The 24909-nt window shown below is 33.1% G+C and overlaps 1 protein-coding gene across 1 annotated transcript in view; it reads left to right on the plus strand.

The window, feature by feature from the left end:
* Positions 1-3441: 3441 nt before the first annotated feature.
* The window catches only part of LOC129225075 (TBC1 domain family member 4-like), a 35593-nt gene continuing 14125 nt past the window's right edge, over positions 3442-24909 (plus strand). Inside the window, exons 1-7 of the mRNA XM_054859624.1 lie at positions 3442-3935; positions 7988-8128; positions 10066-10278; positions 12468-12929; positions 14870-14974; positions 18941-19085; positions 23915-24006. Coding sequence (XP_054715599.1) covers positions 3561-3935; positions 7988-8128; positions 10066-10278; positions 12468-12929; positions 14870-14974; positions 18941-19085; positions 23915-24006 — 1533 coding nt within the window. The 5' untranslated portion in view covers positions 3442-3560. The remainder of the gene's footprint in view (positions 3936-7987; positions 8129-10065; positions 10279-12467; positions 12930-14869; positions 14975-18940; positions 19086-23914; positions 24007-24909) is intronic.

Consider the following 24909-nt stretch of genomic DNA (forward strand, 5'->3'; position numbering starts at 1 on the left):
TGGCACAGATCTGTGTATCTGCAGACCTTAAGAGTTCCAAACGGTCCAAGAAAGTGAAGAAAAAATGGAAAACCAGCATGAAGACATTAACGTTACAAATATACACTGCTGACCTCTAGGGAGGGGTCCTACAGATTTTGTTGCAGGGGGGTCCAGAATTTACAGTTCCGGGCCTGCCTCTGTAAATGCTTATTTTTAGTTAGAAAAGTAGCACATAAAACTTTGGCGCACAGGGAAATTGAATTTTCTTGCATTATCACAGTTTCTTCATTTGGGATATTGAGCATAAAATATATTTAAACAAAAAAGGCATTGGAATAAAAATACTAAATTTTTGAATCCATTATTTTGTGCAAATTTTTTAAAATTATTCCCGAAGTAGGAATACACCCCCCCCCCCCCCCCAAAAAAAAAAAAAAATCCATGTTTTTTCTGACATCCCATTTGTAAGAATTTTTGTTGAAATGCTGGGAAAATATAAGTTTGAATGGAAAATGTGCTAATGAGGTACATTGAACTAGATTTAAATTGTGAAATATTGTTTTCTCCGTATTTTGGTTTTCGCTAAATTGTTTATCTAAGCAGAATTATAAATCCATTGATTTTGGTATTGGCGGGCAAAAATGTTAAAATTATTTGAAAGCTTTAAAAAATTCAGCCTTACTGTTAACTTCTACATTTGCTGTATTTCTTTTCTTCATTTAAATGTTGTATGAAGGAACGAAGGGTAAGGTTGAGAATAAAACTGAGAGCCGGTATAGGTCGACCTAAAAGTAATCACCTGGCACTTAAAACCAGACTGAATGTGGTTGCTTGCTTGAAAGCAACTGCCTTTGATTCCTTAAAATTTATTTTAGCATCAAAATAGTTTTTTCTCGTGGAAATGCTGCAGTTGAAAGTGAATTTTGTCATTCAAAGACATGCTGGTTGAAAATTTACAAGATGCCTCATAGGTAGCATTAAGGACTAGATTTAGGTGTCAGAAGGTTGTGTGGATCATTTGAGATTTCTGAAGAAATGTTGAATTGTTCTGCAATGACTAGAGCAACACACCGTTTTGTCATGGACTTTAACGCAAAAAAAAGTTCTGAAAAAAGGAAAGGAAGTGTTAAGGTAAAGGTTTTGGATGAGATTTCGTGTTTGCAAAGCTAAAAAAGAAAAGTTTTCACTTTCGCAACACAATTGCAAGAACCAAAAAAAAAAGTGCTGAATTAAAGAATTAATAAAACAGTTGATATAAAATTTACTACTAGACACAATGTAACTAGACTATTTCAAGTTAAATGTTACAGCTATTTTAAGAGATTTTTCATGAACATGTAGTAAGTAGCTTTTATTACATTCAATGTATATTATATGCGGAATTTTGAATATTAATAATAAAGGTCACACACTACATCAATTAACTGGGAAGTGTTTTGAAAATAAGCTGGAAAGTCTTATTTTAATGACAAACTGGAATCCTTAAACACTGTTGTTTCGGTGTTTAAATGTTCAAAATTTGTTGGGAAAGAATCACTACCACAGGTATTCGAGCTGCGAATGCACCTGCTATCGCACCCTCCTTTTCAGTTTTAGTCTGTTTTTGAAAGCTTTGTCTAAAAAGATCAGGATAAAATCTAGCAGTTGGAATTAAGAAAATAAAATCCTGTCAGTAAGAGATAAGAACAGTAATTGTCTGACAATTGATTGCAGGCCGTGGTGGATTGATTGGTAAGGCATCAGACTTGTAAACGAAGGGTCCCGGGTTTGATACCCTGCTGGCATCGGAGATCCTCCGATTCCGTTATTGATGACTGGGGCATGTTGAATATGCTGTAGTCAAAAAGGCCTACAAGTGAATCAATACTTCTGAGGGTGCTGGACTAGGGATTGTGCAGTTACTAGTCTGGAAAAAAAATAAAACAGCTGTCTTCAGGGACCCATCCGAAACCAGTTAAAACGCAAATAAATAGTGGAAGGTAGGATTTGTTTGTAATGTGATAACTTGACTTCAGGGGAAAAAAAAATGCAAAGGTTGTTAATTAAATGCAGATTGTCCTGATTTTCTTGTTTCTTATCATTATTATAATATTTTTGTTTTGTTTCTTTCTGAAAGGGTGCAAGTGTTTTTTTTTTTTGCCTCCCCCCCCTATCCACAAAAAATAGTTCTCTGAATTTGCACCATTCCTCGCAGTTGCTCCCATATTTCCTATATCAGCAGCGTTCGCTCATTTACAGTTTCCTTCCTCTTCAGAACTTAATTGTGGAGTGGAGATGCTGCTGCCATCTATTAAAGCCTTTTGAGGCCTCACTTTCTCAAGAGTTGCACCTTATGTGAATGGGGCTTGGGTCTCCCAAATGGCGTTCGAAGCAACAGAAAATTCACTACTTATGAAAATTATTTTCCTATCACGTACGCTCGACGACTAAGTCCCGCTTAGAGCCAGGTTCCGATCAAACCAAAATGATGCCCAGATCCTAGAAAAATTTGGTGCCCCTCTTACAAGAAAATGCGTCCATTTTCAAAAAGTAGTAGTAGTTTCAAAAAAAGGGAAGGAAGAAAAAAATACCCTATTTTGATTTTGGAGTTTCTTGTGCGGTGACCAGGTCTACGGACGCACAGGAACAAGCATATTTTTCTGGCCTTGCCCACAGACTTTGTCTTAAAGTCATGTTTTCAAACCCCAGTATACATACATAAGAACCGTTGTGTGCCCCTCTCCCAAGGGCGAATCCAGAGACTGGTTTTGGGGGGGGGTCATTTCCGGAGGGGGGAGGGCATAAGTATTTTTATTGAACAAAAATGGGGAGTCGTGGGCAATTTTTTCGAAATAGAGGACCTTCAAAACCCAGCTTTAGGCTATCCTTGGTCACTTAAGGGGGACGGGGGTCATACCCCCCCCCCTCGGTATCCGCGCCTGCCCTCCCCCCGAATCCGGATCCATTTAAATCTTCCCAAAGGCACTTATTAACGGACATGCGTTATTTTAAAGAGCCGTGATTCCCTTCCCCAAATAACTGGCCTTAATGTATTTATTTCCGGTTATTTATTTAATAATTAGCTATTAAACAGTATTGGGACTACCTAATGACTTGCGAACTCTAGCTTACGTTCGACGAGCTGGACCGGTTAGTTGATCACGTGACAGCTTATGATCACGTGCTCCAATCAACCAATCAACAGCTTAAAATGGCAACCGGTGAGGTAACCGATAGATGATAGAACGCTGCGGTTGTAACCGGTTGCTTACCGCAGGACCGGTAAGCTTCGTCGAACGCAAGCCTAGTCAAACTGCTCCATATGCAGAAAACATCTAAACTTCCTCTTACCCAGTGATGTTTTGTTTACGTTTTTGAACAGCTGAGTGCTATTGCTTGAGAATTAAAAAAAAAACCTCTGTAATGTTTGCTAACGATGAAATACGATATGTAGGCTTTCTGTGAAATCGTTTGAATATAGTGAGAAAACAGTTTTGCTTCATGTGAAATCGGCAGTCAAACTTTTTTGACCTTGACATTCAAGGGTCGTAACTCACAAGCGAACGTATGCTTGGAATATTAAAATTAAATCCTTTAAAATGCCGAAAGTTGAGTATAGCAGGTTACAAGATTCTGATGTAGAATTATCTTCCAAATATCAGAAAACGTTTATTGCTCGATATTACGGCCGAGCTATCGTCGAACGATGGCACACTCAGCCTATGCTTCCATGGATCATAGCAGAAATACAAAGACTTGGATCTCCAAAATCGGAAACAGTCTTTTTGTCAATCACAGAATGCTCTATCAAAGCGGTACACGTTAAATATGGACGCTTAGTATTTGAACACAAATTTGGTTCGATTACAAAATTTAATCAATTGGCTGAGTCCCCAAGATGTTTTGCTTATTTGACCCGAGAAAGTTCCGATGTTTCGTTATGCCATGCGTTTCAAGCTAGTGATGAACTTGCTGTGAGTAACTTTTAATATTGTCTTATAGTTTAACCATTTTTTGCTCAGTTGTTAAAAAAAATTACCATCTCTAACTAACGATTTTATCATGTTTGAAAGGCGTGTATATTTAATATTTTGTGAACGGCTTGACCAATGATGGTCATTGGTCAAGATAATCTTACTACTATTATATACGCAAAAGTTTGTCTGCAATGGATGTATGGCTGTTGGTTACTCTTTCACGCAAAAACTATTGAATGGATTTTGATAAAACTTTACAATAATATAGCATTTTTGCTTTAGCCCTGGCTAATGGGTGGTAATTTATTGAATATAGCTTATGCATCAGAATAACATATAGGGTAGTTTTCATCCTGTTATGGAGGGGGGGCGGGGGTATTGTTGAATGTTTTTGCTTTTTGTCTGACTATTCAAGGCTTTTCTCAAATCCAATCTTAAAGTAACATTTTCGCACAACATTGGCTAATAACAAATGGATTTGGCTGATTATTTTCTGTTTTAATTTAACTTTAATGCAGTTAATGGTTTTTTTTTTTATTTAGTTGCGCTGATTGAACACTTACTCATTATCTAATCGACCAGCAGGAATGTCTCCAAATTTTTTTGAGGAAATAACTCAATAGTTTGAGGCATTTGGTAATTTTTTCAACTGTCGTAAAAACTACGTAATACTGTTATCTCAGTTTTCACCATGTAACCAAAATATCGCCATTATAGGAATCTTTAAAACTTTTGTTGAAATGTAAAATAATCCGACAACTAAATTAGGCAAATCTATAAACAACACAGAAACTTCCATTAATTTGTCTTTTTGCCAATTTCAAGCAATCGCCAAATTTTACAGTGAAGCACCGTTTATATGTTTTTGAAGGGACTGTATGAAAAAAGCGTACAAATGAAAAAACGTATAATAGGTATAGGTTAATGTGTATTAGACTCTGCAGGGACCAATTTTAAAAATGTATAATTGATAAAAACGTATAAAAGAGAAACGTATAAACGATGCTTCACTGTACTTATATTGGCAACATTTTGGATAAAAATGTTTAACATCATTTTATGATCATCAAAAGTATCTCAGTATTTGGCAAAAATATTTACAGGTTCTTTGCATTGGCTAGGACCTTTTTAGAAAATCTTTTTTGTTTTTAACCTTGCTGTAAAAATCCTTACAAGTTAATCCAATATTAGTTTTACAAGTCAGTGTTACAAATCGGTACCTCAGAGCCAGACTAACGTAAGTCACATAATCGCTACTTTGCAGGAGAAAGGGAAAACATTTGTTGGCGCAAGCAAAGGATTGGACACGCGCTATTTTAACATTGGTAAATAATTACAGAGGTTTTTTTTTTTTTTTTAATTTATTTTTTTTTTAGAATTATGTTTGTATGGCTTGACAGGGACAAGAATTCTACATACAATGGAGTAATAAATGGGAAATTGCGATTTTTGGACTTTGTCAGTCTGGCTCTGAGCTACAGAAATGACAAAGTTATTATTTTAATTAATCCTTCATAGTTAATTAATTTTTGACTTTTTTGGTCATCTGTAATCAATTTTCTATTTTACCGGGATGTGAAGTAAACCGACCGGGACACCAGGATTTTGTCAGGGAAACTGAGATGTCTGGCAAGCCTACATAGAAGATTATGCTATAAGATTAATGACTATGTTCAAAAAAGGAAAAAATAAATAACTGATAAATCTTTTTAAGCAATTGAAGTTTAATTGCATATTTTGAAAATTGTTCAAATTTGTGTTTGCTTAAACATCCTGCTTTCGTTTTTAATGAATACTGTTTCGTTCTTTATATTATTGCTATTTCACTTTTATTGAAGGCAGAAGCTTGATTTTACATCACATCAAAGCGGAGTGTTTTGAATTTTTTCAGTTAAAACAGAAAACGAATGAAAGTAGCAATTGTTTCTCACAATTATTACTGACCTAGGCAACACCGGGTATTTTTGCTAGTTAAAAATAAAGCTATTAAAACAATCAATGAAATTGGGAAAACATTCAAAAGGTCAGGGCGCAGTTGAGAGATCAAAAAAAGAAGAAAAAAAAATCATTGTTGCAAGAACCAGTGGTTGGATAGGTTTTGAGGTTTCTTGCAATCAGTAGCCTACCTATGGGGACTGGTGCCCCTGATGAACTTAAAAAATTGTGCCCCTCCCCCCACCCATATAAATTCCCATATAACTTGAGTTATTAACATTTTAAAGCACCACTATCGGGAAGTTAAAATAAGTTCTTTTTAATGATTCTCAAAAATTAACTGCTCATCCATTAATTTTTGATTAATGGATGGATTGATTTAACAGAATGATAGATTTTTTTTTTGAAAATTATGTATAAAGAAGTCGAGCCATAAGATTTCTGAAAGTTTTCATAAGATTCTGAGATGGTCAGGTTGAGATTTTTTTTTTTTTTTTTTGTTTGTTTGTTTGTGTGTGTGTGGAAAATGAGCCAAAACAACTTTTACACTTTGTGTTTTGATTTCAAAACTGTTCGTTAAAAAATCTTGCCATTTAGTACTATGGAGTTCAAATTTAATACACATACTCTTCAGGTTCATAGAAGGTACATTGATTCATTTTTCATTGATTGATGAGAAAAAGTCACTAATTGATCCCATTTGAAGCCGAGTTAATTTGCTAAGTTAGAAAAGTGGTTTATTATGCATCTTTATAAAGTGCTATATATTGAGATCATTTTTCAATCTTGAAATCATAATATGAAATCATTTGTGGGGAAAAGATAGTTAATTTTATTGAATCTGAACTGGACCCAGTTAAAAATGAAACATTTTTTAATAATTTCTAGCTTGCCCCAGGGCCGGATTTAGGGGAGGGCAGGCGGGGCTTCTGCCCTGGGGCCTCCACAACAAAGGGGCCCCCACAATAAAATTTTTACAAAATATCCCAACTTTCACGGGTCGAAAATATCGGATATATACATATGTATCAAAATATTCGGATATATATATCAAAGTGTCGGATATTTTCGAAAATATGATGATCTTTTCGAACCCTGATTAGGGGCCTCCATTCCTTTGTTGCCCCAGGGCCTCCACACTTCCAAATCCGGCCCTGGCTTTTCCTGTTAAATTAAATGAAAACATAGCAGTAATGCTGTGTTTTCATCCTTTTAATAAGTTCATTAAAATCAATGATAATTTAATTTTTAATGCTTTTTTGAAGTTCAAAAAAGTTTTTAAACATTGCTTAATCATATCAAATGTGATAGTAACTGGTATAAAACTTTTTTTCTTTTTTAAATGTTTAAGTAACTTCACATCTATGCATTATGTTTCATCAATGTAAAAAGAACTAATTGTTGATGTACTTAATAAAGTATTTTGTTTTATGTAATTCCTGTTTTTTGTTGGCCTGTGATGTTTTTTTTTATACATATTTTCTAGTGATTGATATATAGGGAGATAACATTTCCGGGCTTATTGGTCGTGGTCTAATTGGAGTAGAAATTCCAGACGTTTCGGCTTGCTTTGCTGCAGCCATCATCAGTGGTTTGAGTTTGGTGAGACTGATTCCTGGCTTCGGTGGCTCCGGTATTTAAGTAAACTGCTGCTGGGCTGCTGGTCCTGATTGGGAGGCGTTCTCAAGCCGCTGGTGGAATAAGGCTCCTGATTGGATGAGATTCAAGATCCTGGTACCTGATTGGATGGGATTCACAAGCCGTGGTGGCTGCCGGTTTCTGATTGGATGGGACCACAGTATGTTTTTGACTGTTGTGGCGAGCGGATCTAAGGGTAGGGTGCCATGTTTTTGGTAAATTGAAATTCTCCTCTTTTCTGTTGAAATTAAAGGGATGTTTGAAAATTTCTATAGCTTTGCGATGAAGACGGGCAAAGTAATGAGATGTTGTAGCCAAGATTTCTGTGTCTTTAAATTTGATGTTGCGGTCGGCCAATAAGCTCGGAAATGTTATCTCCCCATATTGACGCCGGCCCTGAAAGCCTTAAACAGATTATGATATAGTTTTAAAAAGTCCTTTGTATCTTATTCATATTTTGTTTATGTTTCATTCAGGTCTTTCAACTGTTTAGTGTGCTAAAGGATTCCATCCAAGAATCCTATTTAGGAATTAAGACAAAAGAAGACTCACCATTTGATGCCATCCAATGTAAACAATGTCAACAGTATGAAGTGTTATATGTTGGTAAAATTAAGGTATAACTTATGTTTTTATTATCTTTGTTATTGCACCCAGAAATTTTATTTCACAAAAATTAATTTAATGCTATCCCCCTTATTTTATGTTTTTTACCTCCATATTTTTATTTAACTTCAAGTGTAACATATTGATTATTTAATTTAATAAATTCTTGGTTTTTTGTTGCTGTTGTCTTTTTTTTTTTTTCGTTTTGTATGCATATGGCTTTGAGACTCAAAGTTTTGATTGTTAAACAAATTTTTCCACAAAATATATTACTATCCTATAACTGTATTACTATGCTCTCTTATTTGTATTAGTGTTATAGAGCTCAGTTTTTTTTTCGTTAATTTGCATTGGTTTTATTGCAATTTGACATTTAGCAAGCTGCTGAGACTGTTCTAAGCAGGCCCGGGCCCGGATCTGTGCACCCGCAGACCCTGCAGTGCGAGGGGGGGGCACATCGTTAATGGGCCCAATCGTACAAGAAATTAAAAAGAAAATTGAAAAAAAAAAAAGCTCACACTAAGACCCATTATCATTGCAAATATACACGGCTGGACTCTGGGGAGGGGCCCTACAACTTTTGTTGCAGGGGGGCACAAAATTTATAGATCTAGGCCTGGTTCTAGCCTTTTATTAGTTGATGTTACCACTGGTGCAGCCAGACTATGTTTATGGGTGAGGTTTTCAAAATCGAAAATTATTGATTTCCTTCTTATTCATTTCTAATGAGCAAAATATTATTAAATATCAGTTTCTATGGTTTAGCAATTATTTATACCACTTTTAACAATTTTTATTGATATCATAATGACTTTAAAACAAAGAAAAGGGGAGGATCAGACTATATCTGTCATTACCTTTGTTTTAATGTGTGGTTTTCTTGGGAGGTCATTTAAAACCTCCTCTTGATGGATGGTTCATTCCATATTAAATCAACAAATGGACTGTGTTGCTCCATTTTTGATTTTGATGAAATTTGGTAGGTAACATGTACCAGTATTCGGTACTCCCAAATTGTTATGTTTTTTCCTTGAAAAAAGTTTTATTCCTGAGATATAGCTATTTTTTAGCTCCATGGATGAATTTGTTGATAGACTTCTTTTCTGACTTTGGTTATTTAGTGCTCATGGGAGTAAGATTTTTTTTTAACTATGCAATATAGGGTGGAGTGAAAAAAAATCAAAATCTGATAAATGTTAAGTATTAGTGTGGAAAAGTCGCCTTTTTTAAAGATATTTAGTCATGCTAAAGGATTTCAATAGAAAAAAATATCTTGAGGGGTCGCCTGTGCCTTGAAGTTGACCATTATTGCATAAAAACTGGGAAAAGTTACAATAATTTCATCAAAAATAAAAATTTGATGTAATATCACTTAAAAGTAGGCGTTTTGTATAGCTTACACACTGCTTAAGATCATTTTAACAATAAACTATACTTTAAAGTTTCGTACATGCTTTGAATTTAATGAATATAGCGTCAAAATTGAATAACATCGTGATTCTCCATATATGGAGGGAAAAATATTAGAAGTTATTATTTGCAAAAATTTGCTTCCATATGAATTAATTCTTACATAGAATAAGTAATAAAAGCATTTCTTTTCCAGTAAAAAAATTTAAAAAAGAAGATAATTCTCTACTTAGTCAATAACTAAACCTAAATTTTAAAAACGTAAGTGTAGCTTGAAACAGCCGACATAATTCAAACCTCGAAACAAAAGAAATTGCTAAATAAATTTTAATATTTTTAAGCTCTCAAACTGTAATCACATTGATTACTATAAAATATAGTTTGGCGTGCTAGTTGAACTATTTTACTCTTGCCAATTTTCGGTCTTAAGTTTTACATTGTGGCGTATCGCTGGATTCTAATTTGACTCGAATAAAGCCATCTTTGTATTTGTATTACTTCCTTCAATTATTATTTTTTTTTTTTAATATCTATTTAGGTAACACAGAAAAGAGGGCCTCAAAGATTTGTAGATGATTCAGTGAAAAAGATCATTGCTTCTAAAGAAAGTCCAGACTCCGAAATTAGGGACCTCACTAAAGATATCGAGTCGAGAAATTTCAAAAACATTCTATCCGAGCAAGATAAGAATGTGGCAGACTGGTCTTCGAATAAAGCAAACAGTATCCCACATCCATTGCTTTCTGTTAAAGTAAGTTTTTATAATAATATGGTTATAGATAAAGCAACCTAAGCTACTTTTGATTTTTTTTTTTTTTTTTTTGTATAATCTTTGTGAATTATTTTGGAATTATTACAGTAACCCCTCATTATGTCGTGCATGTAGGGAAACAACAAAAAAGCTTGAAGTAAAAGAAAGACACCTTCACATTTTGAAGAATTTCAAAAAAAAAAAACTTTAACAATTCATTTTTTAAACTTTTGTTTTTGTATTAAATATTGTTAGAATTTGCTTCAATGAATTGTTATTTAAAACTGATAAAATGTCCCAGACTAAAAAATGTTTTAATTAGATACAGTTCAACACATCATCACTCATCAGTATCAGAATTTCTGTTATTACTGCTTTCTCCATACTTATCTGCAGTCTTGCGTAATATAGACGAACACGCAAACGCTGTTCGCAGAAAATATTTGGCTCTGCAGAATTTTTTTCAAACTACTGACGTTAATTTAAAAAAAAAAGAAATCCCAGTTTATTTCTGTTAAAGCCTTTCCCTAAAAGCCGTTTAAAGCACATGCGTGAAAAAAAAATGGTTTTGTCAGCTTTCTTCAGTTGGTGAAAAATAAGCACAAACTATATGTTATTGTAAAAAAAAAAAAAAATGATTTAAAGCACTTTTTTTGGCCTCTTTCATATTTGAATATAAATTTAATTCTATATTCAAGGGTGAGTTAGGCAAAATAATTATTTGCAGAAAATTTTCCAGTTAGGGTTTGTGTTCACGGAAAGCTTTTCATTTTGTCTAAGCCTGCTTATCTGAGAACCGCAAATTAAGAGCTCAACTCTACAATGGATGAATTGTAGCACAAGCCAGTAGTTCAGGGGGCCTAGATGAGAGGTCAGGGCAGGTCACTGTGACCTCCCAAAGTTTTCCTTTTTTGTGAAATTGTAGCTGATGATTTAGCGAATTTGGAGGTAGCATTGTTGTTTTTTAAATTCTCATTAGCTGGTGTATACTGGTATTTTGTCATTCAATAAAGTTCGAAATTCAATTTTGTTGTTCAGATTTCGCTCAGCCTGCTTTAATTACATTTTTTTCTTCAAAGAAGAGGTGGATTGAAACTAATTTAAAGTAAATCTACATTATTTTTCAACAACACCAAAAATTGATACTGCATTACGGTCTGTCCTTCTCAAGAAAAGCTCCCGCCGTAAAGGACCTTGCAACTATAGCACTCCTTATATGCTTTGCCATAGTTCTTTGAGTGAGACCTGTACACAATTTGCAACTTTTGTTTTTTAAAAATAAAGCATGTGGGTGAAATTTTTGCATTATACAGTATTTTTACTAAGCATTAATCTTGATAGAGTCAACTCCCAATAACTCGAAGTCCCAAGAGACCGGCTAAAACCTTCGAGTTATCGTAACCTCTTTTCCAAGCCTTTTGAAGAATAATTTTTATTTCCCTTTTCAGGAATTCATTATTAAAACACCATAAAAATATCTTTACAAAGAATAAAATTTTCTAACATACATTTCTTAAAGGAACTAATTTTTGACTGCTTGTATTTTTTAAATGCATCAACATCACATTATCCCCACATTTTTAGAATTCTCCAGGTACTCAGTAAAATATTTGTGAATCTAATACTTACTGATTAGTTGGTGATATGGTAAGGATTCTTCATTATTATCTTCATCAGAACCTGCACAAGTAGGTGATTCACGAACAGCTCGCACAATCGCTTCCTAGGATTCACTCGTACTTACATTTTCCTCAATATTCATGTACTGTCCAACCACGGATTGCATGGAATTTTCAAACGTCCAGATGAGACAAATCTATCTGAATGAGGGGTAAAAGTAAAAATTTGATGCGTGTATTCCGCTTATTTGAATGAGACTCTGCTTCTGCAAAAGCTGACATTGCTAAAAATAATAGATTTGTCCATTTCTGGCTGTAAAACGGATGTTTATCTTTCCATACAATCCGTGGTCAGACAGTAATCTTTCATTTTCGCTCAGTTCACATCAACAAAGATTTCAAAATGATCCCATTCATCGGAAATTATTTTGGAACTGTATGAAAACTTCGCAATAAATAAATATTCAAGTAATAAGGCTTCTAGTTATGGAAAGTTGACTGTACTTAATATTAAATAACACTTGTATGTGGCTGTTCGGAAAAGTAACATGCATTCAAATTATTTTCTAGGATACTGAACCAGACAAAAATCAGAAAAGCAACCCTCGTCATAGGGTGTCCAGCGATGGAGGCCATGGCGCTCAAGAAAAAAGTCCATTTTGCTTATCCCCTCCCGTTACGGCTTCGCTCATCACCCATTCCCAGAGTTTGGACACATCGAGCCGTGAAGCCCTCGTTCACGACATCCAGACTCTCTTCTTCAACACCGAGCAGTTTTCTTCAGTGATTGAGGACGGCAGTCTGCACAGACAGACATCGTTGCCACCAATGAATGCCAAGACGTTTCTAGAATGCTCGCTAGGTTTCCCACTCACCCAAGAGGACTCTTCTCATTCGCTGACCGATGATCACCAGCATGACAATAGAACGATGTTGTTTCTCGTGAGTCCGTCGGATGTTCGACTGATCAGCACGGATAAGAAAGAGTTGCTGTTCCTCAAAGAATTTCACAGTATATCTCACTGTTCTCAGGTAGATAATGTCTTTGAATTTAAATTAAACAAATCATTTGTGTTGTTAATGGAATACTTTTGTATATAGGTTCTTTTTCTTTTTATTAACCCTTTGAGCGGTCAATTATTTTACCAGAAATGCTTCGAAAAAAGGCATATTTTTTTATTGCTCTGTTTAGCATATTTATTTGTCTCTTCCACAATTTTACTCATGAGTGAAAAATCAATGAATGTTTCATAAAATTGTAGATCATCAGAAGTGTCGTCAAATTGTACGTGCACAGAGGGAATACCAGAAAATCGAAATCGAGGACACGGAACAGGTGGATTTTTCACATCAACTTCGGTAAAAATTCTTGCAGAACTCAAATCTTCATTAGAGCTGAGCTCACCGCACGAATCATCTGAGGAATAATCCAAATAATTAGAGGAAGTATCTGTATCTGTATCAAAATGTAGTTCATCATCTAACAAGAAAGTATTTTCGTCGTCTATTCCATCCATAATTTCCATAAGATTCACAAGCACGGCATACAGTCGTACAAAAATTTCAATGAAAAGTTCCCGCTACACATAAAAACCCGTATGAAAAGCATTTCATTTACATGGACAAGCCACGCCATCTGTTGAAAAATAATAATACTAAATAGTCTCTTTCAATAATGAAAAATGCGGGCAAACCAGAAAAGGAAAGGAGAAAATATTGATGCCCGTACGCCGTACGGGCAAACCAGATGAGGCCAATTTGGAGTAGCACGTACACTGTACGGGTAAACTGCTTAAAGGGTTAATAAGTCCTTTGACTTCAAAAACTATTTTATTTGCTGGGCTTTTCTACGGAAATGCAGACTTTGTCTTGCAGGTGACAACCATATATTTCATTTCAAAATTAGTCATGCCTATCTTTTTTGGCAATTTGTTTCAGTTTGTATTTTACTTGAAATGCTTTTGCTTTAAATGTTTAGATACAGTATGAATGACTATCCTTTGAACTATATCTAACTTAAAAATTTCTTATACCAATTAGAATCAAGAAAACTAATCTAGAATATGTTTTCCACTTTCATTTTGTCTACTTTAAAATGAAAAGTTTTTTTTCTTTTTTTAAAAATATATATAGCAATTTTTGAAAAATTATCTTTTATATATCATCATAAGTGCTCAATTTTTTTTACTACATTGATAATTTATTTTCTGAAGATTGCTTCATGTACTGGGATATAAATTTAAAACCGTTATGACTTAGATTAAAGTTCTTTTTGTATGATATTTGGCATGAATAAAAAATATAAATTTATTCAAGATTATAACATTAAGAAACGTACATTAGTCAATTCTTAAGCATAGAAATTTCAAAAGAAAAAAGGAATGTTTCCTAAAAATAAAGAACTGTTTTAAAAATGTGACTGCAATTCTTGATTGCAAAAACTTCAATGTGTCAGAAAAAATTTCAATTTTTTTTGCTGATTATTTTTATCTCTTTTCTAAAAAGAGTTTTTATTTTTATATGCTTCAGCAAAAATTGTACATTTTCAAATGTGACATTTTCTTTGGATATATATATATATATATATATATATATATATATATATATATATATATATATATATATATATATGAAAATCAAATGATAAATATATTTAAGTATTTTACTGAACTGAACATCGTGATCCAATTCTTTAGAAAAAAATACCATACAGCTTTTAAGCATTTTTCTCCCTGCAATTTTCGAATAAAAAATAGATATTATTTGCACTGTGAATACATTTTACTTCTTATTCAACCTTTTAAAAATTATATCTGAAGAAAATCATCAGATCTAGTTAATCCCATAACCAGCATGATCATACACTGCTCATATTTTTGCAAAAGTTTATTTATCAAAACCAAATATAGAGCTATTCATGTTGATACATTGCTTAGAATGCTTTTTTCAGTTTCAAACAATTTTTTTTTTAGGGTGAAGAGTTTCCAGAACACTTTGGAATTATATGTCGAGAGACTACAATGACTGGAATGGATACTTTTGTTGGTTATATTTTCCAGTGCCAATCAGCAAAAATAGTGAGTGCTTCATAACTAATTATTACAAGTACTTGTATGATGAGTAATTTGTGTAAATACTTAATGTACAGAAATTGATAATTGTTTTTGTTCTGCAATTTGTTTGTTTATGATGATAAAAATGGGGTAATTTTTTTATAATTTGCGTATATATTTGAGACACAATTTATCTTCAAAATCTTATTTGCAATAAAAATGTGTTAAAGTATGTTTTACAAACTTCAAGTCTGCTTAAAAATTAAACACAGGGTGTCCGCATACCTGGAAAGTCAGGGAAAGTCTTGGATTTTGACTATTTTCAAAAATGGTCATGGAAAATCATGATTTTCAGCAAAAAATGCTGAAAATTCATGGAAACTGACAACTGGCCATGGATTTTGGGTTCAAGAACATGCATATTAATCAAATTTTACGGATATGGTGCAAAAGTTATGCATTTTGGCCGTTTCTTACGTTTTTATGCGTCAGTCCCCATTTTTCATGCATTTCGAAATCTGATTACATCTGCCTTCTATAATACTTGCTCATTTTTCTTTAAAATGTTATTCTACTGTTTCGTCATTTTTAATTTTGTGTTTAGCATTATTTTTAACCCTCCATATATGTCTAATTGTGTAGATGAAGGACTCTTACACTTCGAATGTTGCTGCGCTTATTCGAAAATTTAAAGTCATTTGCATCTGAGTTGATTCAAGAGACTCATAAGAATTGTCATTAGTTTTCAGCAGTGTCTTAAGTTAATGAAGATTTTACAAAATAAAATTGGTCTAAAGAATTAACTTAGGACATTTAAAACATCAATGAAATACAAAAAGCATTGAATTTTCTAGGGTAAAATTTTAAAAAAATCTGAAGATGTTGCAAATTTCACCAATTCAGGTTTTTTTTAATATTAGTAGCCTATCCTGAAATTTTGGCGGTAATATATCTGGGAATGCCTGGCAAGTTAATTATTAAGTACTTTAAATTAATATTTTATTTTCTCATTATATATATATATATATATATATATATATATATATATATATATATTTAACTACTAGCTTTAAAAAAATGGGTTTTAGATTCTTTATTTCTTAGTAAAGTAAACTAAGTAAACTATTTATTTTCAAAAATTCAAACGGAAAAATAAATGAAAATTGAGCTTAAATGTTTTGCAGTTCACCAGTAGTTTTACATCATTATTGCTGCATGTTTGAAGCTTATTTTTTGAAAAATAATTTTACAATTAAAACTTTTTTTCGGTATTTTTAGTGATTGAAAAATTAGCAGGGGTAGAAGTAGTCCTATATATCCTATATTTTCAAAAAAAGCATCAAAACCGTCCTATATTTCCTATATTTTTCGAAAATGTTCTATATTTCCTATATTTTTCGAAAATGTCCTATATTTCCTATATTCCAATTTTTTACCCTATATATCTTTTAAAAAGAACAGAAAATAAACTTTCTGACATCGGATTTTTCGCTGAAATATTACTGAAAGTACGACCCCAAACGAATTTGAAATTAAAAAACGAAACTGACTAAATCCTGCAAAAGGCATCTTCGCTCATTGGCTACAGCAATGTGACGTCACTATAGTGGGTGGAGTTTCGAGAACTAAGTCTGAAGTTGGTTTTAGAATTTTGCGTTTGGGGGGGGGGGGGGGCAACAGCCGTTTCTTTTGTTTTCCATCATGGTTTTCGTTTTTATTGGTATATTTTTGTGTTTAGTGCATTTTCTGATCGGAATGTTCTAATTCTTTTTGCAATCTTTTCTTTTTGTGGAATTTTGGGATCGTGGAATGTTAGTCCTTATGATGTTAAAACGTAGTTTGTTGTAATAAGTGGAATTATAAAGGCGAAATCGCATCGCTTAACAAAATTTCGTGTGGAGTGGTTCAACCAGGAGGACATTAATAGTACAAATTTTGCACTAAAGGAAAAGCTGATTTTACCGCTTCTTGCCATTTTTGCAACTGTTGAGTGCCTATAAGCAATAGTGGATTTTCGCAATGGAGGCAGCATGCTGAAACATTCAAGCATAAAGAAAACTGAAAAACGTCAGAAGGATCCTTCTCAAGCTCTGTTTGTTCTTAATACAAGTACTAAAGGGTTCAGTTTAGATATAAAATCAAAGAACAGTGGAATTAGTACTTGGGTCACGAGTGAGGAAGAAATAATAAAATTATCTTTGCTCAAATTTTGTTTGGTTATTTAGTCTATAAAGTACACTTTGCTTTTTCAAAAATTATTCTTTCAACTACAGGAAAGTCATTTCAGATGTAAGTTATAATATTGTTTGAGGTTTTTTTTTTTACACAAAATCATTGATAAGAATAACTAAATAATATATGATATGTATTATTTATTTTTTCATAGCAAAATTATTCGTATAATGTGTCCTATATTTGTCCTATATTTTTTGTGGGAAATGTCCTATAATGTGACAAGTCGATCACTTCTACCCCTGAATTAGATCTTTTTCAAATATAATTCAATAGACCAACAAATCAAAGAAGGATCTGAGTAAGATCAAGTTTTTTTTCCCATTTGAGCACTCCATATATCTCCTAGAAGGTACAGCAAACAATTATAAAGTTGTAGTATACGCAAAATATGTAATGACTAGTAGATTTCATATTTGTAGAGAAAGCTCATGTACCAAATAAATCTAAATGATCCAAACATCAATACATCCACTTTTACCAATAAGCTTAAATATTGTAAAAGCAAAAGTAAAAGCCTTACAAAATATATTTTTGTGGTGGAATTTTCAGCTCGCAAAATCACTAATATTTTCATTTCTCCGAAATTTGAGCTTGTAAAAATAATTGTTTTTACAATAAATAAAAGTGCATACAGTTATTTGCAAGTGGGTTTAGTTAAATTATTAATGAACTACTCATTAGGATTACATTAAAATTTTATAGTATGAAATACTCTCCAAATATTCCTGCAAATGTTTTCATGATATCTTCATACGCAGTCTAAAGCAATATCTATCCGAACTTTAAAATTTCTGAAACTAATATGACATTGTGGAAAGTTTCACGAGTCTCTGTTCTTGAGAGGTTTCAGAAGTCAGTCTTGAAAGTGCTGACAATCATTAGAAACTTTTATCTTAATTTTTTGTCCTCTGTAGTATCAAATCGTATATTTATACTTCAGAGCAGCAACAACCAATGCCAGATTTTATCCATCTCTAATTCTGTACCTTGGAACAACAACAACCACTATCAGATTAAATTTGATCAAATCTGACATTGGTTGGCGTTGTTTCGACATACAGAATTAAATTTGGCCGAAATCTGACATAGGTTGTTGTTTTTCCCAATTACAAACTTAAATTTGTTTGAATCTAACATTGATTGTTGCTGTTGTTCTAAGGCACAGAATAATTGTAGCACTACCATGCAGGGGTGCCCACAGGGGGGGGGGATTATGGGGCAAGTTGCACCATCAAAATTTTTGGGCGAGATTTTTTAATTTTTTAAAAATTTATTTATTTAAATTTATTTATTAATTTACTTTTAATTTAAATTATTTACTTTATTTTATTTTGTTTGTATTTTATTTATTTATTTAGTGTGTGTGTATGTCATTGGCGAAGCACCGAACCTTTCTAATAAAATAATTAAAAACAAATAAATAAAAAATATTTAAAAAAATATTTTAAAAAATAATAAATTTAAGAAAAGAGAGAGAAAAAATAAAAAAAAGGAAAGAGGATTGAAAAAAATTGGGGGGGGGGGGGGATTTGTGCCATTGAACTTGGGGGGGGGATGAGCACCCCTGCTACCATGAAATATTGGACATAGTTAAATATGAAGGGCAAAAGTGTTCAACATTGTTGAAGGCTGAGGTAAAACTTTTGACCCCCTTTTCCCCCCTTTTACTTGTTTACTACAAATTATAAAATTGTTTTTATTCTTAATACTGTAAATTTTTATTGTGTTCATCATATTTATTTTATCTTATATTAGGTGTGTGAAATTATGAAAACTTTGAAGCAATCATTTCAATGTGCTGTAACTGCCTCACAAGAGAAAAGAACAACATCCAAAGTATTTAAATTTTGTGATACCTGTCCAATGCACTGGTTTCATCGCCTTTGTTCAGATACAGAAGGTATTTCATATTATTTTATATAGTCTTCTTTATTTCTTACCAGTTATATTTCTATTGCTTCCCAGACTCAGATCTATAAATTTTGGGCCCCCCAGCAACAAAATCTGTAGGGCAAAATCTGTCCAGCAACAAAATCCCCAAAGGCCAGCAGTGAAAATTTGTAACATTAATAAGTCGTAATGCTTGTTTATCTTTTTCAATTTCTTAACTGTTGGGCCCCTTCAGGACGTATTCCCCCCTCCCCCAACGCTGTGGGTACGCAGATTTGGGTCTGAAAATCCCTAAATTTCGCAAAAGGGGAAAACAGGAGAAAGAAAATTTCATGGCATCAGCAAAATGGCGGGGGCTACATGAAAATATCCATCACTTTCGCACAAGAAATTCATTACATTCATTGTTCGAGTGTAGTAAAATCAAATTTAAGCTTAACCAGCTCATAGTTTTCTCAATCATAAATAATTAAAAGTGAATAATAGCCACACAGTTTGGTTATTTTCTGCTTCTCAAAATTACTTTATTTTTTGAGAACATTATAAAGGTCCAATTTAATATTGCTTCCTGAGTTTGTTATTGTAATGGAGGAAGGGGAAGACACACTATAAATCCTCTGCTGGAAACTAAATTTTCTGTAAGAAATGTTTTAGATGTTCTTAAAAATGAATAAACAGTATGTCAATTTTTGCAAGATATTTCTTGAATAGAATGTTTTTTTAGTTTAAATAATGGCAGGGGGGAGGGGAAGGTTTTAAAGAGAACTCTGAAAATTAAAAGTCTGTACAGAATCCCCCCCACCCCTTACATTGCTGACGGTATTCTGACACTGATACTTTGTACAGTCGACGCTCATTATAACGACCACACATTATAAAGACCGTCCCATTATAACGACCAGTGGTAGAAGTCCCAACTTTGTCTCTATAAACTCTATGTTAATTTACTTTCGTTATAACGACCGTTCTGTATCGTCTAATCCAATACAGCGACCGAATCAGCGGACGCTATTTCTTGTGTTCTTTCCAATAAAACAAATTTGTAGCTTAAAATGACATTGATTATTGTTTACAGACATCTGCCTGAAGTTTTCAATGTCAAATCCAACTTTAAGATGGGTGGGGGGGGGGGATTACCATTCACCACAGCTAGCACAGAAAAAATAATGGGAGGAAAAATCGAGAAAATTCCAGATTCCTAAGAAAAGGGAGTTGACAGATGTATTGGTAGTTTGGTGTTTGAATCTAGTATTTTTAAAGATTTGGGGTTCTCGAGGGACTTTTAAATGTTTCTTTGGAAAGCAAGAGAAACACAATTAATCACCTATATCTGAAACAGAAAATAATGTTTTGAGAAAATCACGTCTGCTAAAAAGGCAGACCTCTGTTTCTGGTTTTATCTTCAGAAATTGTTGTGGTAGTAGTAGTAGTAGTAGATCTGAAAGTGTGTAACATTTTCCTCCCTATATTTTCTACTTTAAAACTTGTTTAATATTCTGTCATAATATTTTGCACACTACTTTTCTAAAAAAAACATTTGGGCATTTACTTGGGCATGCATGATGACGGTGTACATTTTTAAAATTTATACCTCTTATAACGACCACTCGTTATAAAGACCTTTTTCTCTGGGACGGAGATGGTCGTTATATCGAGCGTCGACTGTATATGTTAATATATAAAAATCTTCTGTGCAGGCGTTTGTCACCATAAGGCTTTTAAACGGCTGGACCGATTTTGATCAAATTTTTTGTGTGTAATTAAGTTGTGGCAAGCATGGTTTCGAAGCAAGATGGATCGAATCGGAAATGTTTTTGTTAATTTATTAATTTATTTAAACATTGGATGGTTATATCTCCCAAAGGATAAATATTTATTTTAACCTATTGTTGAGCGAGAACTGAAATAAATATTTAACCCGTTGCCAAAGGACAATAAGGAAGCCAGCTCTGCTTTTTGTAATGAAATTTCCTATTGTGATATGTCGATTGAGAATAGGTAAAACGTAGAGAGAGAGGGAGTGAAGCCTTCATTTCTTGAAAGGAACGATTTTAGGTCCAGTGATGTATTTTAAAGTAAAGTACTGGAAGAAATCGGGTTTCTTTCACTAGGTTCACGCAAAATGCATATTTTTCGTCGTAGTTAAACCAAAGACAATGTGACCGGATCGGTGCTTTAGGTTTTCCTAACCAAATGATCGGATAGTACCGTACATAACAACATTTGTTTCTCGGTTCAAATCCATCTGAGTTTTGGCACCAATGGCAGGAATACTTTAAGGATTATCAAACTAATCAGTACATTATTAAAGGAAAAGATGGTGGAATTTGAAGACGAAACAAATTTTATTTTCATCCAGATAAATTATAACAGGGTAGTTCCGTACACACAAGATCAGTGCCACGGAAGATTTTTAGCTTTGGTGGAAAGAACAAATTAGGCAGATATATGAAGTTTTCGTTCAAAAGATGGGATTGTTAATCGGTCGGAGTTTGCTTCACTCACTGATCGGCTGGATTACAGGAATGTGGTGGCTTGGCGACATTGGCCATAACAATACAGTTGCGTGATTATTTGTTTACTACTGTTAAGCAGGGGCGGCAAATAGGGGGGTCGAGAGGGGGCGCTCGCACCCCCAAATTTTTTGAGAGGAATGATAAAAAAAATGAGCACATTCAATTTACATAAATCCCAAATTAACGTTCAAGAAAAACAATGTTGCTGGTTCTTTGTAATGGTTGATGAAAACTCGACACATTTGCAGACATGAGCAATTGTTTTCCGTTTTTTAAATTATTAGAAATGTATCAAGCCTTTACTGGCCTTTTCAGAACAGAAAAAAATTAACCATGATTCTTCATCAGTTTAACTAAAGACGTAATTTCCTCAATGTTCAATCAATGTTCAAGAAAAACAACCTTGCTGGTTCTCCGTAATGGTTGATGAAACTCGACATATTTCCAGACAAGAGCAAGTGTTTTCCGTATTTTAAATTATTAGAAAGTCATCAAGCCTTTACCTGCTTTTTCAGAACAAAAAAAAAAAAAAAAAAAGATGAAGAATCGTGGTTAATTTTGACGAAAGACGCAATTTCCTCATATAGGCTAAATATCTCGTTCTTGTGTGCTCTGTGTAACAATAGTTATGAGAGGCCCGTGCAGTGGTGCGGTTGTATGATTTTCACAGGAAAATGCCTTAGTATTTTACATTCATTGTTACCCTCATATTTTAAGTGTGTCTATTTAATGAGTGTTCATCACTTTCTTCTTCTAGAAACCCATTTCAGCTGCTCAATGCATCGTATGCTTTCATAGATACTCTTTAAAAATACATACTATTTTTGAAAAAAAAAAAATCTCCCATCAACAAATATCATTTCTGGGGCTCTAACTGTACAATTTCTCCCCATATCATGATTAATTGCCGTTAGCCAATATGTGTTTTGTTCTATACCAAGATAATTCATATTTAAGAAACTCGACCCCCCAAATAAAATGCTGAAATGCCGCCCCTGCTGTTAAGGTAATTTATTGTTTTTTACTTCCTTTTACAAAAAAGGAAGTATTGTATTCGCGAAAAAATTTTCACTCAAAAATCGCCCTTAATTTCCATTTTGCTCACCCCCGAATGAATGTTGAGTTTTTTTTTCGATTCGACCACATGCGGAAAAGTGCCTAAGAATGTATAGACACGCGAAATATCCATTTTGACCATCACCGAGGTAATTACAACGACTTTTCTCGTGACGTCTGTATGTATGTGCGTATGTGCGTATGTATCTCGCATAACTCAAAAATGGTATGTCCTAGAAAGTTGAAATTTGGTACATAGACTCGTAGTGGGGTCTAGTTGTGCACCTCCCCTTTTGGTTGCTTTCAGATGTTCCTAAGGGGGTCTTTTGCACCTTTTTGGGGGGAAATCATTGTTAATTTCGATGTAAACTCAAGTGGCGTTATAATTTGTCGGACACTTGGCGATATATCGCCAGTCTTTTGGTCGCCAAGTTTTGTCGCCAACTTGGCGACAAATTTGGCGGAGTTTTTTTTTTTTTTTTTTTTGGTTTCAATTTGGCCATTGTTGGTGATATTTAGAGAATAAATATTGAATCACATTAAAATAGCGAATAATGGGGAAATGACATTAAATTGGAGTAAAAGGAAGTCATGTGATGCACACATCAGCTCGTTTTTTGTTCATTTGGTGAAATATTTTAAATTGCAAAGAATTGTTTTTTGTTTTTAAAAAGTGCTTAGTCATTTTAACTGACGAACGTTTTTATTTTTTACATCAGGAGGGGAGGGGGTGATTTTCGCTTATTCAGGGTACTGTTTTTATCTTTATCATTTTTTTAAACAATATCCATTGGAGTGTTTTATTCCTTTTCGTATGAGGGACGTTGCAGCGTTATTTCCCATTTTTCTACATGGGTAGTTAGTTTTTTATACTTAATATCGGAGGATGATTTTTATCCTTTTGGGTATGGCTGATGGAACAAACCATACAATCTATGAAGATCTTTCAAGTATGCGAGAAAGAATAGTTGATGAAGCAACTGCTTAGTGGGCACTAGATAAATCAAGTTGTAATAAATATATTCATTCTGACACCAAGCAGCTTAAATCATTTTTTTCAACAAAACGGTTCAAACACTTGATAGTTTATTGATTTGTTTGTTTATTTTCAACTTTTCCATTTACGAAGTTTGAACAGAACAACGTCTGTTGGGTCCTTTAGTTAGCATTTATATGTTTCTTATGTACTTTTGTTTTTTTTTTTCTTTTTGAGTTTTTTTTATAGTTATCACCAATAATAATGTTGATTTTATTTTTCTAATCTCAGGTGAAAGTGCTGAACAAGTGCAGTCCATGCTCATGATGCATATAGCAGCACTACCTGAAAAGGAACAAAAAGAGCTTATGTCCAAGTACCAAGTAAATATGAAATACATACACTTAAATTTGTAAGACATTATAAATGTTAATTTGTCAAAAATATTTAAAAAATATTTTTGGTGTTGCTGAGGTCATTTTTTACTCACTAATTGTTTTATAATTTTTTTTTTCTTTGATTGAACTGAAATTCAAAGTTTGTATAGTCCACCTCATATTGTTTTTTTTTTTTTTTTAAAGATTTTATGTCAAAACTGGTTGAAAATAAGGGGAGCTGTTTTTTTTTTTTAATTTTTAAATACCAAGCATTTGTGAAACAAAGTTTTCTTCATGAAGCATTGTTGTATGTTTACAATTATGTGACATTGTGTGGCATTGATATAAAGTCATTGATGTTTGTAGTTTACGGATTGCCAACATTTATGAGGCAGGTAATATGGTATATTTACTTTTAAACAAAAAGATACTAGTTAAAGAGTTATTGCCATGTATTTCTTGTAGTAAAAGAAAAAAAAAGGGGGAAATGTGAGGTAAAGTGAAAACTTAGATTATTAAGATAATGTAGATATTGTCCATCTTTAAAAAATTACAGTACACAAAGAGATAACAATGTATTTAATAATGCAAATTAAATTGAAATGTTATTTTTCACCTTTAGCAGAAAATTTGTACTCTTAAATAAAAATAAAAATTCGAAAATCATTGCTCTGCCCGTGTTTGGAGCAAAGTAAATATTTAGGTTGTTTTCTGATGAAATATTTTCTAATTGGTTTTTAAAAAAATATTTCTGCAACTGAATTAATAAATAACTGAATGAATGAATAACTGAATAAATAAATGAAACAATAAATACATGGAATGAATAAGAAAGTAAGCAAATGAATGAATAAATAAGTGAACTAATGTGTAAATAATTAATTTATGAATGAATAGGTTAGTGATTTC

The sequence above is a fragment of the Uloborus diversus genome, chromosome 6, assembly GCF_026930045.1.
Source record: "Uloborus diversus isolate 005 chromosome 6, Udiv.v.3.1, whole genome shotgun sequence".
Taxonomy (NCBI): domain Eukaryota; kingdom Metazoa; phylum Arthropoda; class Arachnida; order Araneae; family Uloboridae; genus Uloborus; species Uloborus diversus.